This window comes from Condylura cristata, unplaced genomic scaffold (genome assembly GCF_000260355.1).
Source record: "Condylura cristata isolate star-nosed mole 26May11 unplaced genomic scaffold, ConCri1.0 scaffold00022, whole genome shotgun sequence".
Taxonomy (NCBI): domain Eukaryota; kingdom Metazoa; phylum Chordata; class Mammalia; order Eulipotyphla; family Talpidae; genus Condylura; species Condylura cristata.
In genome coordinates this window covers 15,981,198-15,999,753 of record NW_004567123.1, presented here as the reverse complement: position 1 = coordinate 15,999,753, position 18,556 = coordinate 15,981,198, and the positions used below count along the sequence as shown (strand labels likewise).

The 18,556-nt window shown below is 44.8% G+C and overlaps 1 protein-coding gene across 3 annotated transcripts in view; it reads right to left on the bottom strand.

Annotated features, from left to right (window-relative positions):
• Positions 1-18,556, bottom strand: part of SLC23A2 (solute carrier family 23 (ascorbic acid transporter), member 2) — a 90,783-nt gene that overhangs the window by 42,828 nt on the left and 29,399 nt on the right. For 2 of the 3 annotated variants that reach the window (XM_004687194.2, XM_012728302.1), the window contains exons 2-3: positions 16,943-17,202; positions 5,309-5,407 (exon numbers count right to left, since the gene is read on the bottom strand). In XM_004687194.2, the coding sequence (XP_004687251.1) occupies positions 5,309-5,407; positions 16,943-17,050 (207 nt within the window). In that variant the 5' untranslated portion in view covers positions 17,051-17,202. Of the gene's footprint in view, positions 1-5,308; positions 5,408-8,304; positions 8,314-16,942; positions 17,203-18,556 lie in introns of those variants that run through there. The other variant, XM_012728303.1, reaches the window with a different exon arrangement.

The following is an 18,556-nucleotide window of genomic DNA, read 5'->3' as shown; positions in this document are numbered from 1 at the left end:
GAGCAAAAGTCTCCAAGATGACTGTGTTGGACCCTCCCTGGTGGCACAGTGAGTTAAAGCACAGCACTAAGAAGCTAAAGCCACTTCAGCATGAGTTTAATCCCCACCCCAGAGGTGACCACATGGCGTGGCAGACCTCTCCCGACCCACCCACTGCTCCCCTCTGCAGGGTACTGCGTCAGTTGGCCTGTTCTGCTCCCCACTCTGTTTCTTACCACCCCTGCACCTCTGGACTATTACCTAGATCTTTAAAAAAAAAAAAAAAAAAAGATGACTGTGTTAAATAGTTTAATGTCATCATTTTGAAAAGACTTTTCCAACTTATTCTAAGATCTAAAATAATCTAAAGAACAAGAAAATGATCTGTCCTTCAACGATTAGTGAACTCAGAACTGTCTCAAGCTTGGAGCCTTTCAATGGTTAATAATCTTTCCAATATCATCTTTGGTTTTTTCATCTAGCTTGGTACTTTCGATCAGTTGTAGTTTCTTTTTCTTTAGGAAATAGTCTCCTCCAGAGCAGCAGGGAGCAAACTCTTCTCTATCATGCTAGATAGAATATGTAAACAAAATGAGAGGCTATGCTCTAATAAAACTTGTATGTAAAAAAGCTGGCACTGAGCAAGATTTGACTTGGACGCTGTATTTTGCCATCCCGACTGTCGCTGCGAATTAATTACCTCAAGTTGGAGTTCATATTCCCCGCTAAATTTCTTTTACCTCCTTTTACATCATAGTGTATATGTCTCATTTTTGCCCTTAACTTATTCCAAAGAGTAACTTCATCTATCTCTTTAAAGTAACAGCTTTTGAGTTCCCATTACATATGGCAGATTGATCACACATGTGTAAAAATAAGCAGAAGGTATAAATAGGACACAAATCTACAAGGATGAAAGAAACCAGGAAAATGAAATGAGGTTAGCACAATGTTAACTGTGGAAAGCACTTGGATGAGTTGTGACTTATTTTGGAGGGGGAGGAACTCCACAACCTGGAACATGGGTAGAGAAGATCTGAAAGAGTAAGGTGACTGACCAACAAGAGTCTAGAAAGGGCCTGTGTTGGAGGCACAAGACAACAGTGGAGATGGTGAGGATGGACGTTTATGCTGAAAGCCAGAGAAGAGACCTAGCACCCACTGCTGTAGTCAAGCTTCAAGACAGAAAGTGTGAGCCTCCCTGGTGATGCAAGTGGTTAAGCCTCAGCATAGAAGCTACCACCAGCCACTTGCAGCATGAGCTTGATCCCGGCCTGGGAGCTGACCCATATGGCACAGCAGGCCTTTCCTGTCTTACCCACTGCTCCCCTCAGCAGTGTATTTTGCTCCCCACTCTGTCTCTGGTGAACCCTCTCACATACTCACCTCATACCTCTGGCCTGCACCCCGGCTCTTATATGCATAAATAAAAAATAAATCTTAAAAAAAAAAGAATGAAAGTGTATTGTTCAAACACTGTAAGCAGAAAGGCTTCAGACTCAATAATGTTATATGAGGTTAATTACAAGCCTGAATGGTGACATCACTGTATACATCTGAATACCAGAAGCCAGGCTTATACCCGGGAGGAGACTAGAAGATCGCTTACTGGAGGAACTGATCAGTCCCAGAGATAGGACACTAATACATGGAGACGCTGCCTATAACTCTGGTTAGATTCACCAGTACACAAACTTCACTCACAAATACTACTCTCATATTTTCAACCGTCTCGTGAACAGACAATGAAGGGTATCTCCGAAATTAAAAACCAAAGAAACAAAAGAATGGGTAAAAGTACTTCAAAGAAAATGTCTTTGTCTTTTAAACCTGTATTTACACAAAAACATGTATTTTGAACGTGGGAAGGCAAATAACATATATATACTTTAAGTTTTAAACAGTTGAAAACAAAAACAATAAAGTGTTAAATTTAAACAATTCAACAAGAGATCTGAAAATCAAAGACATCTTCCCCAAAATAACAAATAAATTTTTTAAGTCAGAATAGGATAAAGAAAACAGAATGCATTCATTAATCAAAGAACTAAGAAAACATCCAAGAAGCCAAAATGACATGTTTACAAATTAGAAAAACTTGCCAGTAGTCAGTGAATTAATGGGGAAAAAATTCAAATATTTCGAAAATGCAAAACAATCAACCCTAGTGAGGGAGACCTTAAAACAGAAATTTAAGAAAATTTAAAAAAAAAAAACAAAAACCCATGACTTGACAGAATTTAGACAAAAGTAAAAGGAAAAAGAAGGAAAAGAACATTAGTAAGAGCACAGGAAAAGAGGACGGGCTATAGGTTAGAAATGGGGAGTGAATGTAAGAGGAAACGAAAAAAAATGACAGCTGAAAAGGCAGAGAGTCCGACGTGAGCACAGCTGGAGAGCCCAAAAAAGAACAGACTAGAACTCACATTTGAAGGTGTAATTCAAGACAACTTTTCTGAAATAACATGAACCTTGAAGGTAAACACTGGAAATGCCAGAGAAGCTGACTCAGAATGGTCAGCATCTTAAACACTGCCAGGGTCAAGTCACTGAGCGCCAGTAAGGAATCCACAAAACAAACTAAAGGAAGGCAGAGAGTTGCTCTGGTCTCCTCACAGCTCCATTCAACATCAGAAAATGGGAGGGCAGCAAGTGTGAGGATTCAACGATTGTTGAAATTGTGTTATGTATCTGTGCATACAAAGGTAGAAAGACTCCATACCTAACACCTGGGCTTCAAGTACCAGCAGTACTTTTTTCTTGTTTAGTCTCGATCCCATTTCAACGTAACTGGAGCAGGATAAGGGTTATTTTCAATCAAATATCCAAGATAGATCATGTATCCATAAACAAATATGCTAATCTCTTCAGCTGATAATGAGTTCAGAAAATAACCACAAAGTTCACATGTTAATTAACAGTTCCTTCTTTTCTTTTTTTTTTTTTTTTAAATTTTTTTTATTTGTGCATACAGAACTGGGGTACAGGCCAGAGGCTCAGGGGCGGTGAGAAGCTTCACCAGAGACAGAGTGGGGAGCAGAACAGGCAGATCTACGAAGTACACTGCTGAGAGGAGCAGCGGGCGGGTCAGGAGAGGTCTGGCTCGCCATGTGGTCTCCTCCGGGCAGGCTGCAGGCGGGAATCGAACTCATGCGGAAGTGGCTTCAGATTCTCAGTGCTGTGCTTTAACCCGCTGCGCCACCAGGGAGGGCCAACAGTTCCTTCTTTTCAATGAAGCAGAACATTGACAAAATTTTCACCATTTAAAAAAAAAAAAAAAGACAAAAAAAACAGGGGCCTTCCCTGGTGGCACAGAGGATTAAAGCACAGCACTAAGAAGCTAAAGCCACTTCAGCATGAGTTCGAGCCCCCAAAGTGACCCACATAGCGCAGCAGACCTCTCCTGACCCGCCCGCTGCTCCCCTCAGCGGTGCACTTCATCAGTCCGCCTGTTCTGCTCCCCACTCTGTCTCCGGTGAATCCTCTCACTGCCCCTGCACGTCTGGCCTGTACTCCAGGTCTGTATGCATAAATAAAATCTTTGAAAAAAAAAGAAAAATTTGTTATCTTACAAAAAAAAAGGCCTTTGATTTTGTTCATTTTACTCATTTATATTCCAAATACCCTCACTATGAAGTTCAATTCCCTCAACTTCCCTAATTTAAGAATCTCAATGATACCAATGGGCGTACTGGGTGAGGACCCCAATGCCATACTATCTCGAATGCCAGGCATTATCCTTCTGATCTGTTCAGGAATAAAATATTTTGAGAATTTTATTTCAAAGATGGGAATCTTGTAGCTGATCTCACATTAGCCAGCAGTTACCGTAACGAACGCTGACAGACAGCAGAGCAGAGGAGTCAAGTGCTCTTCAGTGGCTGTATTACCATGATAGGCTAGCTACTGGGCCACGTCCAGGGCCCCAGCTCCCTGTCCTCTTCTGGAACGTCCCATCCATATCTTGCTCATCAGTGTTCTAGGGGAGCGTTACAAAGATGCCATCATCTGAAAAGCACGATTCTAGAGGCCAGCATCCTCTGGGGGACCTTTTCTTTATATAAATTCAAGATAGCAGAGAGCCTATTTCACTTTCTTTACCTCTAAATGGCAACAGGGACATCTTTCTGATAAGGTTTTTGGGATGACTGACTGGAAGGGGCTGCTTGAAGCAACCAGCGGGGTCTCAACTGTCAGCACTCTCAATACATGGCAGCTTTTCTCACTAGCCTGGTCCTGCTACAAGATGAGAAAAATGACCTGTGACACTGGAGGAAGCTCAGCGAGTGATGCAAGTGAAGCACTTCCCCTGGGGTCTGAGTCATGTTGACACCTAGACCGGATGCTGCCTGACCCCCAGGCTGAGGCCCCCACAATAGCTGGCTGCACAGGCCTCTAGCTGGACCTCGGCTGAGCTGCCTTTGAGACAATTAAAAACCCCTTCGAACACCTGCACCCCACGTTTACTGCTGCTTTATTTACAACAGGAAAGACATGGAATCAACCAAAATGCCCAAAAATGGACGACTGGATTAAAAAGATGTAGTACAGGGCCCTCCCTGGTGGCGCAGCGGGTTAAAGCGCAGCACTAAGAAGCTAAAGCAGCTTTAGCAGTTCGATCCCCGCCCACCCCAGAGATGATCTACATGGCGTGGCAGACCTCTCCTGACCTGCTCACTGCTCCCCTTAGCAGTGTACTTCGTTGATCTGCCTGTTCTGTACCCCACTCTGTCTCTGGTGAAGCCTCTCACTCCCCCGTACCTCTGGCCTGTACCCCAGTTCTGTATGCACAAACAAATCTTTAAAAAAAAAAAAAGATGTGGTACATATACACAATGGAATATTACTCAGCGATCAAAAAAGGTAAGCTCATGTGTTTTGCAGCAACATGGATGGAGCTGGAAGGGATCATGCTTAGTGAAATAAGCCAGAAAGAAAAGGAAAAAATACCAGATGGTTTCACTCATAGCAGGAGTATAAAGGACCAGGGGAGAAAATAGTAATAATAATGAACAGCTTTATACCAGAGACATTTTATGGGGGTGGAGTGGGGAATGGGATCAAAAACAGTGGGGGGAGAGAAATGCACTGACTATGGTGATGGACATGGGTGACCTGGTGATGGGAAGCCCACGGAGATTACAACTGAGATGGAAAAGGATTGTATTACTTAATAAAAAAAAGAAAAGAAAAAAAAAACAAAAACCTCCTTATAAAGTGAACACACCGCACCCCTACCCAGAGGGCAGAGACTGACCCCAGGGAGCACACCTGGTTCCGCACAGGGGCTGAGCCCTGCAGAGGGTGGGGAGGGGGCGGGGGGGGGCACCTTCTCTGCGATCCCGTTCTCTGTCGTGTAGATTGCCATGAGCTCGGTGTCCTCGTTGTCCTGCTCGCCACTGGACGTGGCCCCTCCATTTATCACCACCTGAAGAGAAACACACTGCTCAGAGGTGGTTTCATCACATTTTGCTGTACAAAGAGTAATGCTCCTAAGAGGCAAAAACTGCAGTTTTTTCATCTGTCAAATTAAGCAAGGTTTTTAAGTTTTCTTAAAGGAAACTCCTGTTGAGAACGTGCTCCATCACTGACCACATGTGCGTTAATGACAGAGACAGGCCATGCGCCCCAGGGTCAGAGGGGAGACCGGAAACACAACATTCAAGAGAACCCACCAGGAGTGAGGCCCTCATATCCTCAGGAGTGAGGGGGGTGAGGAGGGCTTGGGGCAGGGGCGAGGAGGGCTTAGGGCAGGGGCCGAGGCTGCCAGTCCTGGGAGGTGAGAGGTCACTTGGGCTTCCCTAGGGAGGATTCCCTCCTGGGCAAGAGTCATCCCTAGGAGGAGGAGGGGTGAGCCAGCTTGGCTCTTCCCCGGCTTACTAAACATCTCTCACTGTGACGAAGGAAATGAGGCCAGGAGATGTGTTTGCCTGTAGCACTAGGGAGAGGTAGAGGGTCTGTGCCAACAAGACCTGCAAAGTAAAGGACTTGACCTCACCCTGAAGGAGCTGAAGGGAAAGACCTGGGTGCCCAGCGAACCAGTGTCCGAGGGCCAGTGAGCTTCCGAGACGGTATAGGCAGGAACTTCGGGGAAGTTAAAGAGGCTTGTGAAATGAGACATAAATTTTCAGACTTAGAACAGGGGCAGTGAATGAAAGGCTAAGATAAGCACCGTACAGCTGGACACAGCTGCCCAAGGAGTACAGCCACTGAGAGAGCCAGTCACCAAGAGAACGAGGAGACTTAGAACAAAGGGGGAAGGTGTAAATACCCCCTAGACACAGGCCTATGGGGTGTCTTGTGTGCCACCTTGGCACCGTGGCCTTGAGGCTTTGCTGACCATGGACTACATCGAAAAAAACCTCGGTGTTCACCAAAATGATAAACATTGTGCAATAATGGGGTAGCCAAGAAGGGTAATATTCTGTCATTTAAAAAAAAACACACACACACACACACACAATATATTGACAGTAATTTCAAGAAATATCTTTTCTTTTAAAGTCACCAGGCAGTATGCCTAGAGTTCTCCCAATTGTGCTAGAAGGAATTACACGCTCTTCGTAACCTCCTGTACTTTGTAAGGGATCCAGAAGAGTCACAAATCATATTTTTTTGCCCAACGGGCAAGGAGTGCAATGATGACATGTTCTCACTCTAATCCTTTGTTAGCGTTTAGAGCTTTTATAATTGATGTGTATTCATGTGTAATGTGTATGTTGCCTTTTAAAATCAATAATAAAAAGACACCAAAGAATTAACAGTGGTTGTCTTAAAATCAGCGGGATCATTTTACCTTCGGTTCCCCTTTAAATAGCTTGGTAATTTTTTGTAATTTTTTTTTGGGCAACAGGCAGACCATTAAAAACTCTAAAGATCCAAGCAGCACAAGTTTCAATTGAGAAGGTCCAGGGAGATTTCAATCCACTTATGTTTATATTTGATGAAATCAGGCCAGCAAAAACTTGAATCTCATTCAAGGTCAGATAGATAAACACCCAAATCTGAAGCTAGTTTTAAAAGTATACCAGAGACCTCAACCAGTACATAATTCTTACAGGGCAGATTTTTTTTTTGTCTATTGCTTTAAATAATAACTTGCTTTTAATAAGATCCTTGCATTTTGCACAAGACAACTGGACTCGTGGCCTTTGCCTGCCTTTAAAATGAGCTGCCAGCAGGACACATGTTCCCAGTCAAGTCTGCAACTGGAAACTCCAACTTATGATGAGAGCCAGGCCCTGGCCTCATTATCACAGTAGCACTTAACCCTTCGGAGATGTACACACACTCACAACGATCCCTGTTAAAACAATGTCAGTCACTAAATCAGAGAGCCCAGATCCAACGCCAAGGCCTGTCCCAGCTGACCTTGAGCGGCCCCGGCTTTATCTCTGGCTGCTACAGTGACTGACAGCATCTTAGGGGCTGGGCTTCCTTCCCAGATATGAAAATGTTTTGGAACTAGGCAGAGACTGACAGTTGTGAAACAGCAGGAGTGTGCCAAGTGTCCTGAACTGCTCACTTTCAATTGATTAGTCCTCATGTGAATTTTGCTCAATAATTTTTTAAAAAATTTATCTCAGAAAGAACAAATCTGAGGAGGGTACGGTGAAAAGGGGGCCCTGGCACACTGTCAGTGGGACTACAGACTGGTCCAGCCTATAGGGAATGTTATGGAGGGTCCTGTCCTCAAGATATTAAATACAGACCTACCACAGGACCAGCAATTGAACTCCTAGGTATCTGGCAAAGAATGCAAAACAATAGCAGAGATCTATGCCCTCCTCTGTTCATTGCAGCACAATTTACCTGTGCCAGGATAATGGAATCAGCCCAAAAGTGCCCTCACCTCACCCTCCCCAGGACAGAAGAATGGATTCAGGTGGGATTAAGATGTTGTGCTGAGGCCTTCCATGGCTGTGCAAGGGCTTAAAGTGCAGCACGATGAAGCTCTCTGAAGCCACTCCAGCACCAGTTCGATCTCCAGCACCAGTGAGGTGACCCACATGGCGAGGCAGACCTCTCCTAACCCACCCACTGCTCCCCTCAGCAGTGTATTCCAGTCAATCCACCTGTCCTGTTCCCCACTGTTTCCGGAATCCTCTAACCCCCTGCACCTCTGGCCTGTACCCCAGTTCTTATATGTATAAATAAATAAATCTCTTAAAAGGGGGATTTCTTCCCTCAGGTGGGGTCACCAGAATTCTCCCTCCCACCACCTTGAGACCCTGCCTGTTCTACCCCCCCAATAATGCTCCTCCAATAATCCTGCTGGGCTGCTGCGGGAAAGAAAAGGCCATTGGCTGGGCCAAGGTGCCTCACTGTGTTGGACAGGTGGCTGGTTCAGGCAGCAGCGCAGGGTGACAGCAACAGCCCAGCCCAGGGCCTGTTGTCGGGGACAGAGAGGAGAAAGGTCCGGGCTGCTGATGGCTTTCTTCCCTTGGGAGGTGGGTGGGTGGAGGTGCTGTTGGCAAAGCCCGGTTCAGGGAGGGATGGAGAGGCAAGATGGCACAGCAGAGTCTGCAATTCAAAGAGCGTTTGATCCATAGAAGCCATCCCATAAAGGAAGCTTTCATTTCCCAGGCTAGAGCAACTAAGTATTATTGACCTAAATAATCACAGGCCTTGTCGCTTATTTCCTTAGGGCAAGTCACCCTGGCACCGGAGCACCCCTGTCCTCCCCCATCAGCAACAGATTCCAGAGCTGAGTGGCCACCTCTCTCATGCCACCCTCATTCCCAAAGGGAGGAGACCACATGCCTTCTCCCCAGGCCCCTGCTCCAGCACCCCACCAGAGTTCCAGCTGGGAGTGGGAACAATACAAGAAGGTGGGAGGTTCTGGGGGGCTTTTCTTGAGGGGAGAGGAGAAGCGGGCACCAGAGGCCAAGGCCAGGGAGCATGGGTGCACATAGCGACTTCTCTGACCTGTGTCTCCACTGTGTTCATGCTGATGCCTCCAAGAGCAGAATGTCGGCTGCTTTTACTAGTATTTTTCCTTTGGTTTATTAAATTAGCCGTGCTGGTGTCTATTATTTTTAAACATGAAATTTAATTTTAAAAATCAAATGTTAAAATCTGTTCTTCAGGAAAGACATTTCACATTATTTTTTAAGAGAAAAGACCAAAGAATATTACTGATACTATCAAAACCACATTTTTGAACCTCTCTAACTGTTATTTCAATTGGGGAATAAAACATGTCTTGGAAGTTTTCTAAACTTAATAAAGACAGATTCTCCTGTGTTATTAAGAGTTTCATCGATAACAGAGGGAAATCGTGGCATCTTTCCTCTCAGGAATCTGATAGTGTTTTTTTATTGAAGATATCAGATTATTTAAATCTTCTGGGAACAGAATATCCTTTCTCACCAAAAATACTTACAACCAAACTTAAGGCTTAAATTTTTTTCCCCCTCTAAACTAATATTGTCATAATCACTCGACCAGGTCGGCAATCAGGTTTTCTCCGCCTAAATTTATTCAGCTGACTGTTTCCATTATGCATGACCATGCTGTCCTCCGGTGAGGGAGTGCGTCTAATGCTCAATAAATATAATCTTCCTTGCTCAAGTGTTTTATTTCAACGAATACAGTAATGCTTAAGCATCTGTTTCTAAACAGCAACCCTGAGACGTCCAATGTACAAGCAGGAGGAACAGCCAAGGACTGTCACGCTGAATGTGACGGCCGTCAATGCCTGCTTACAATGACAGTTGAATGAGTGTGTTACTCAAGCAGGAATTAGTGACTCAGACAATGGACACTTGTAAGCAGAAGAGCCCAAGTACCTGTGTCTCTCATCAGAGAGTTCAGAAAAAAACTCATGACCTCTTGGGGATCTGGCAAAATTTACCAACCTTTGTCCTATCTTATAGCTAAGCAAACTACTGTATACTAAAACATCGTTTTTAGAATTAGTAATAAAGTCTCCCGAAGTAATGGCTTTGAATTCTTTTAGTAAACAGGGAACACTATTCATATCTTTTCTGCATATATACACACTGATTATTTTCTCTGATAAACATATCTGCTCTAGATAAAGAACAAATATCGAGACTAGTGTTTCCTAGCCATTAACCTAGTACCCTTTAAGTGAACATAAAGATTTCCCACCTATCTTCAATATTAATTGAAATTTTGAAATAAACTACTATGAAAAAGAAATCAAACTGAGTATGATCTAACATATATTAAACATTCAGTTTGTCAGACACAGGTATGACACCCCAAATATTTTCTTACTATTTCCATTTTTTCTGACAACACATTTGCAACATGAAGCCAGGAATGAAATATGGATGTGTAAAATGGGGAGTCGGGGTGGAGAATGCCTGGGAAAACACTGCCGTGCACATCTCCACATTACCCAGAGCAGGATGGGGAAAGGATCTTGAGCCCTTTCCACAACCAAGATTCTATGGGTCTGGCTGGCTGCGTACAAAAGTAAGGGATAAAAAAGTAAGGGATCTGTCAAATCACTGATGGACTTTGCAAGCCTGCTCAAGAATGTGACTGCAAAAGTTTTTGTTTTAGGACCATTCATGGTGAATCATGCACATCAACTATTAGGTGGATATTCTGTACGGCTAAATCTCTCCAGAAAAACTACCGAGGCTATTTTAGATAAAAGTAAACTTCCGGGCCCTCCCTGGTGGCACAGTGGGTTAAAGCACAGCACTAAGAAGTTAAAGCCACTTCAGCATGAGTTCATTCTCCACAGGCCCCGGAGATGACCCACATGGCGCGGAGATGACCCACATGGCGCTGCAGACCTCTCCTGGCCTGCCCACTGCTCCTCTCAGCAGTGTACTTCGTTGATCTGCCTGCTTTGCTCCCCACTCTGTCTCTGGTGAAGCCTCTCGCCGCCCCTGAGCCTCTGGCCTGTACCCCAGTTCTGTATGCATAAATAAATAAATCTTTAAAAAAAAAAAAAAGGAAGTTTAGGCCCTCCCTGGTGGCGCAGCGGGTTAAAGCACAGCACTGAGAATGTAAAGCCGCTTCCGCATGAGTTCGATCCTCGCCTGCCCAGGAGGTGACCACATGGCGTGGCAGACCTCTTCCTGACCTGCCCGCTGCTCCCCTCAGCAGTGTACTTCGTCGATCTGCCTGATCTGTTCCCCACTCTGTCTCTGGTGAAGCCTCTCGCCGCCCCTGAGCCTCTGGCCTGTACCCCAGTTCTGTATGCACAAATAAATAAATCTTAAAAAAAAAAAAAAAAAAGGAAGTTAGAAAGAAAAAAAAAAGCTATCTAAAACCTCAAAACCAGAGCAGTTAAATTAAGAGTATCAAAAACTCTAGAAAGAAGAGGTCAGAAAAAGAATCCTTAAAAAAATGGAAAAATCTTCATTTGCATTGCATCTTTTCAATGTTTTTACTTCAGAGCACATACTGGCATATTCCTTTCCAAAAAATTTTTTGCCAATTTAAACATTTTAAACAGAAAAGTCTGCTCATCTTGGCTGTCTAGAGCATGCTTCCTCTAAATCATGGTCACGATGCAGTAGATGGCAACTCTATGGAAACGGAGAATTGCACCCAGTCTCTGGGCAAGCCCGGGAAGCACTTATCCTCAACCCTTCTCAGCATCACACCCTGTTTGTCCCAGGGTTGTTCTCTTACAGAAAAAGAACATCTTCCAGGCATCTATTACTACCATCCAAGACTTCTGACTTAGATCTTAACAAGCTCCGAGCCCTCTATTTCGAAACACAGCAGAAGGATCAGTGTAGTATCTGGTACTAACGCCCTAAGGATGGGGTCTAGGCATCCTTGCTCCATCTTTAAAATAGAACTCTCTACACTAAAAAAAAAAAAAAAAGAAAAAGAAAAAGAAAAAATCCTGCTGAGATGGAGCATAAGGAGCTCATCATAAGTCAGAAAAAATGCTTCTTAAAAATGTTACAAGTGCTGATTTTTTAAAATCTCACATGGGAAAAAAATCAATTTCCAGACACAAAATATCTAAAGAGAAAAGGAATACATCCAAACATAAAGGAAGAATAAGCACAATAATTTAACGACAGTTCGTAAGTCAATAAGGAGTGACGTGCAGAGTCCTAAGATTCAAAAATTAGATCATCTGATCAGAATTATTAAATAGAAGGAACAAATAAACAAATACACAAGAGGAACGTAGCAAAAGGCCTCTTTATCCCACAAGCATTTTGTCATGCCAATCTGTGTGCTTTTAAAGGCAGCCGGGGTGTGTTAATAAGGGCGAGTGCCGCATGGCAAGAAATTAGAACCAGAAAAACACAGCCAAAAATTTTGAAGAACTGCCATGCCCTAAGGCCTCTGGTCGGAAGTACAGCCAGGAAAAGGTGCTGTTTTTGCTCTGCGGTTCTCCTGTGTTGGTAGCTGTCCTGAAGGGGCGTCCAGGGGAAACCAAGTTCATAGCCTGAACTAACCACTGGCAAAGCCCCTCCTAACGCAATGTTGTTCCAGGACACGCTCATTCCACTGCCAAGTTCAGAGCTGGGCAAAGTGTTTAGGGTTACTTAAGTTTTTGTGTCTTTCGCTGCTTCCAACAGCCTCCGAGAGAATATTTTAAGTTTCTCTAGGGTTCCAAGAGATCATTTGGTCTGACGCTATTAGGGCACTGATGGAGGGGTAGCTTTATTCAGTCTGATTTTATTAAAGAATGGGAAAAATACTCACCAGGGTTCATACAAATCCCTGTGTTTCAGCTTTTCTTTGTGTTCTTAGTCATACACTGCTAAGAACCCGCAGAGCCCCACAATAAGGGGGTCCACAAACCCCCCCTCCAACATCCAACATAATGGTAGTAGGAGGTGGAGGCCTTCAGAAGGTAACAAGGTTTGGGGGAGTGTTTGAGGATCTGATGGATCTTGTGCCCTTTTGTGAAGAAGAGACATGGGAGCGCCCCCTCAGCCACGTGAACACACAGTGAAGAAAGTGACACTCATCTACAAGCCAGGGAGAGAACCTCACCAAGAGCCAGCCCGGCAACAGCTTCGTTCAACTTCCCAAGCACCAGAAATGTGAGAAGCGCTTGCTGCTTTGATGCCTGCCCAGTCTCCAGGATTTTGTTACAGCAGCCCAAGCTGACTACACTCTTCTCTCCTCTTCGAACTGAGCCTCCACTGCAGTTCCTGCCTGACAGTATTCTCCAACGTTTCCTCAATAGCCCTAAAGCACTGTGGAGTTATTCCCCTGGCCAAAGCCCTTGGAGAGCTTTGTATTGATAGATCACAATCTAGGCTCTCAACAGCCATTCTGAAGCCCTAACTTTCTTTCTTCTCCTGCCCCTGAGACTTGCCTTGGGTTGACCCTGTCCTGGGCACTGTTCTTTTACACCATGTCAGCGTGTCCCGATGTTGCCTCCTTTAGCTTCGAGGCCATTTCAGCTACCAATGCCTGAAGGACCCAGCGTAGCCAAAGGTCCTCCTCCCAGCTCAACTCCCCTCACCTCTGCCCACACCTTCTCCACTGGAATCTTATTTTCATGGAGTTATGTGTTAAAGTCAGCTGGAAGTTCCTGTATTTAAAACTACCCTAGACGATCTCCTAGGAGCAGTTACCCTCCAATCCAAAATATCATTTTCTCATTGTACTAGGATGCCATGTTATAAGGTAACCAAAAGAAGAAAAAGAAAAAGGCTGAATCACTGACTCAGCAAGATGCTCACACCCAATAAGCAGCTAGAGGAACAAGAGGTCAAGCCCCAACTCTTCTCACTAGCTCGTCTTTAACAGCAGCACAATCACCACCACTCCCTGTTCCCTTGGGTAGAAGACCCTTGGAAGTCCAGGAGAGCCAGAAAGTCACCGTGCTCCACCTGTCATCAGTGTTACCTTGTTTGCCTGGCAGCAAGCTTGGCAGCAAGCTCTGCAGGGGCTCATGCAATACATCTGAGCACAGCTGGATACTCTGGGCAAATGCCTGCACCTGTCCTCCCCACAGAACCATCAGGAAGGAAAGTTCTAAAGTCACTTTCAGCTCTAGGGCTGTCATTCTATGAAGTAGGCAGACCTCCTGAGATCAGTAAGGAGCAAGGAGACAGACAGATGTCCTAAGGACAGAGGGACAGTGACCAAAATGATCATTCATTGGGTGATGGACAGAGACCCACTACCACCTACCTCTGCCTGTCAAGGAGCAAATCAATCAAAAAGGTCTTCTACCTTAGAGTAACAATTTCACTAGTGACCAAATCTGGGCAGTAGAGTGTTCTTGCTTTTATTACAATACAAGATGTTTTCTAACAAAACTTTCTACAACCCTGAATTTTATCGCATGAACTATTTCTTTATAAACATCCGTAGATCGCCTTCTTTTATCTCCCCGCCTCTTCATGAGCTCTGGGGAGCTTGTGTTAGCCACTCTTGTCCACATCCCTGCTCCGGGCCATCCTGACAGGCCAACACAAGGCCTTCAGCACCTCCCTGCCCAGCGGCCCAAGCCCATGACTCCAACTCTATTACTCTTCTTTTTCTTCCTTCTTTTTGTAACTTAACTTTTACAGCCTGACACTGGCATGAGAAATTCCCTAACTTCCTAATTAAACTGCTCTAGCATTAAATAAACTTGATGGTCATACTATAATTAGATTCAACTACAGATTATGCCCACATTTCCAGCTCCCCTATTGATGAATGAATCTAAAAAGCAATGCTTTAAGGAATGCTCCTTCCCAACCCTGCTACCAGAAAATAATGATAGAGGAAAACTACGAAAAAGGCAAGCCTGGGGCCAAAGATTTCCATACACAAGACTGGACTGGTACAGGGGCTGGGGCTGAGTCTAGAGGACAGCAGGCTGCCAACAGGTCCCGTGGGGAAAGGGACTGTGGGGTCCCCACTCAAGGCGGGGTGAAAACCAAGTTCCGAGCTCAAAGCTGGAGGGAAAAGGAGCTGGACCCTCACTCCTTCACGTCATGGTTTGCACCACTTGGGGGAGAGATTAGGCTACCCCTCAGACGTGGCTGTAAACTGGATGTAGAAAAGGAAAATGTAAACCCACAGAAGTAGAGGTGTCTGGGAGAAAGACAAAACTCAAAAGAAACAATCAGAAGAGAACTTCACTCCAGTCAAACAACTGGAGTCTTCAATTATTTACATCAAACATTTAAAACCAACACATATGTGTCAGAAACAATGAAAAACAAACTGAAAAGGAGTTCTTCCCAAAATATTTGTATAAGAACAAAAAATAAGATCGGCAGTGATGAGCCAAACAGGAATGTTAGAAGAACTAAAATTCATTTTATGAATAGAAAGTCTAGTAAATAAAAATTCAACATAAACAAGTGATAGTAGATCAGAAAACAACACCAGGGAGTCCATTTAGAAGGTAGCACTGACGGAGATACCCAAGTCCCGAGAAAGCAGCCAAAGGAAAACAGAGGGCTGATATGACTAGTAAAACTCTAGGCCCTGTTGACCAGGCAGGTAGGTGGTGTGTCAGCGCCCTGCCTCTCTCAGGGAGGGACGTGTAGCTCCATGCAGAGAAAAGCCACCGCTGAGAATAAACCCAACATATAAAACTTTCCTGATTGCTTTTCAAAGATGATCTAGTTTAAACTTGGAGAGCCCCTCTCTTCCTCTAGAAGAGGAAGGTTCATCTGCCATTTCACTCTACCAAAGCCAATATTAAGCTGTAAGTCAGCAGAGCGCCTCTCTGTGAATAGACATGGTAACATCAAAATGTGAATGCGAGCCAAGGGAAGAATTGTGCTTAAAATACTGTGCACAGGCCCTCCCTGGTGGCCCAGTGGGTTAAAGCACCGCACTAAAAAGCTTAAGCCACTTCCGCATGAGCTCAATCCCCATCTGCCCTGGAGGAGATCCACGTGGTGTGGCACACCTCTCCTGACCCGCCCGCTGCTCCCCTCAGCAGTGTGCTTCCTTGATCTGCCTATTCTGCTCCCCACTATGTCTCTGGTGAATCCTCTCACCCTCCGCATCTCCAGCCTGTACCCCAATTCTGTATAAATAAATAAATAAATCTTAAAAATACTGTGCACATCTGGGCCCTCCCTGGTGGCGCAGCGGGTTAAAGCACCGCACTAAGAAGCTAAAGCTACTTCAGCATAAGCTCAATTCCCGCCCCGGGGGTGACCCACATGGAACTCTCCTGACCTGCCCTCTGCACCCCTCAGCAGTGTATTCATCGATCTACCTGTCTGCTCCCCACTCTGTCTCTGGAGAAGCCTCTAACCGTCCCTGCACCTCTGGCCTGTACCCCAGTTCTGTACACATAAATAAATCCTTAAAAAACAAAAAATTAGTGTGCACATCTTTCTGAATGAAGCCGTGGCAAGGCAAATTCCAGGACCGTGTTTTGAAGAATCCTAGCACAGTATTCTTGACATAACCTTGTTTCCAATATTAAGAGAAAAAAGACCTTGAGGGGGCTTCTCTCCTAAAGAGTGTTTTTTTTTTTAAACCAACACTCAGAGGAATTAACACCCTACGTCCTAATCCTACAACTGGAAAAACACTAGCCTCAAACCTAAGAAATGTGTGTAATCGATCCTATCTGACTAATTAACACCTGCCAGGTAAAACTAACTCTCTCTCGGACGCTGCCGTCATAACACAAAGAATAAACTTTGGGGTTCCAAACAGTAAGTCATTCCCCCAACCTGACCTTGTCGTGTGAGTCTGCAGCTGGGTTTCAGGATGTTTCATAAGAACACATCTCTAGAGATAAAATTAAACCTTCAACATCCTCTCGACACACTAAGCCCCAGACCAGCTTTAAAATGCCCCTGTCCCACAGCAAGGCTAGGAAGAACCCTGGAGTTACTCTCATCAGGTAACTGCAGGCAGGGAACAGGGCCAAACCAGCGTCTGGCACCAGCATTCTCAAAGCCTGTCTCTCGTGAAAAGCCTGAACCTTCCCTCAAAACATGAGGAGTAAAGCCGATCCTCACGTTCCTCTGTTGATTCTAGTCGAGACTGAGTCAAAAGGAAAGAAGACAGACAGTGCAGTTACCGGGAGAGTAAAGAAGGTGGGGTGCTTCGCCTCGTCTTCATATTTGCCTTCGGTTGAACTTCCAGCCTCCATGGACTTGGCCGTTGTGTTCTTACCAATGCCCATCATTAAGAGAAAGTGGGTGGGGCGGAGGTGCGCCAAGCGGCTGGAAGGGAAGGCTTATTCCAGCGAGGAGCCCGGGATCGGGGCTGACTCTTCCCGTGCCCGGAGTGCTGGATTCTCAGACAGAGGTGAAGCCCTCAAGCGCCATCTCGTAGCACCTAGAAAGAGAGAGAGCAGCCAAGTCACATTAGCAAACCAATAACACAAGCACATGATGACGATGCCTCCTAGAAGGAAAACTGAAAGCACAGGTTATACTCCAATATCCCAATATATTTCTTATGCTTTTCAAATCCCCATCAAGACTCATTTACTCACAGATTCTCAATCACCCCCCTGGAAAGGGAACTATCAGAAACGTCAGGATGCTGGGATAAAGAAAGGCATAGGGATGTCCTTGCCGTGCACTCGGGCGTAGATCTTACGGCCCAGCACTAGCCAACAGCATTTTCGGCCATGATGCAACTGGCTTGCACATCTGGCTCACCCAGTCCGGGTGCCACAGCCTGCAGAGCTACTGTGGCTGGTGCAAGGGAGAAACGATGTGTATACCTGTATCTAATTTTGATTAAATCTAGCCACCTGGGTCAATATGCTCAGAGAACCTGCTGTCATTTAACATGTGCGGTGCTCTAAGCTAAGACAATCTCTAAGTGAAAAGCAGGAAGCTTCTGAAACAATTCTATGCTGCCATTTGGGTGATGCAAAAAAAAAAAAAAAATTAAAAACTCAGTTTCAAACAACAGAAGTATGACCTGGACAATAAAAGATTCACCCAAAGATTAACAAGCACTGAAGAGTCTGTTTTCAAACATGAGAGGGTACAAAGGATTCCTACGAACCCTGGCACATGTACAGCGAGACATGCCCAGGTGTGCCTAGATTTTTATGACCAAGAGAAGAATACCACAAGCAGGAAGGGGTGAGAAGGGACAGAGAACAGTCACTGGCACAGAGCAGAGAATGAGTCAGATCTTAGCGGCAATTAATTTTCCACCAAGAAAGGATAACCCAGCCAAGCTGTCCTGAAAATGTGGAGACACACCCACCAGAAGTCTGGAAACCCAGGAGGAAAGCTCCCGCTGACGGAATTCTCTCAGGGGCACTTTGCACTCAGCCAATATTCTGGATGAGCCAGGGGAAACCAATGTAGACACGTAGGAGAAACGAATCACAGTTAATGTCTTAGGCAAGAAACCAAAATAAAGCTCTGTTTTGTTTTTAGTTGTTATTTTCCCCTCTGATCCCTTGTTTGGCACCAGAGAAACATCTGTAGGGGAGGGGGAGTGAGACAGATCACAATGAGGGTGGGAAGAGCACAAGGGATCATGGTGATGATGGTGCAGGGGTGAATGAGTGGTGGGTATTCTATGGGGAAGACACCTCAGAAAAGCAAGCAAACATTGTAAAAATAAACAATAAATAAAAGAACAATTATGTAAAATACATATAAAGAAATAAGTAAGTAAACATAAAAAGGGTGTCAGCAAGCTGCCTCAATGGAACAGAGTA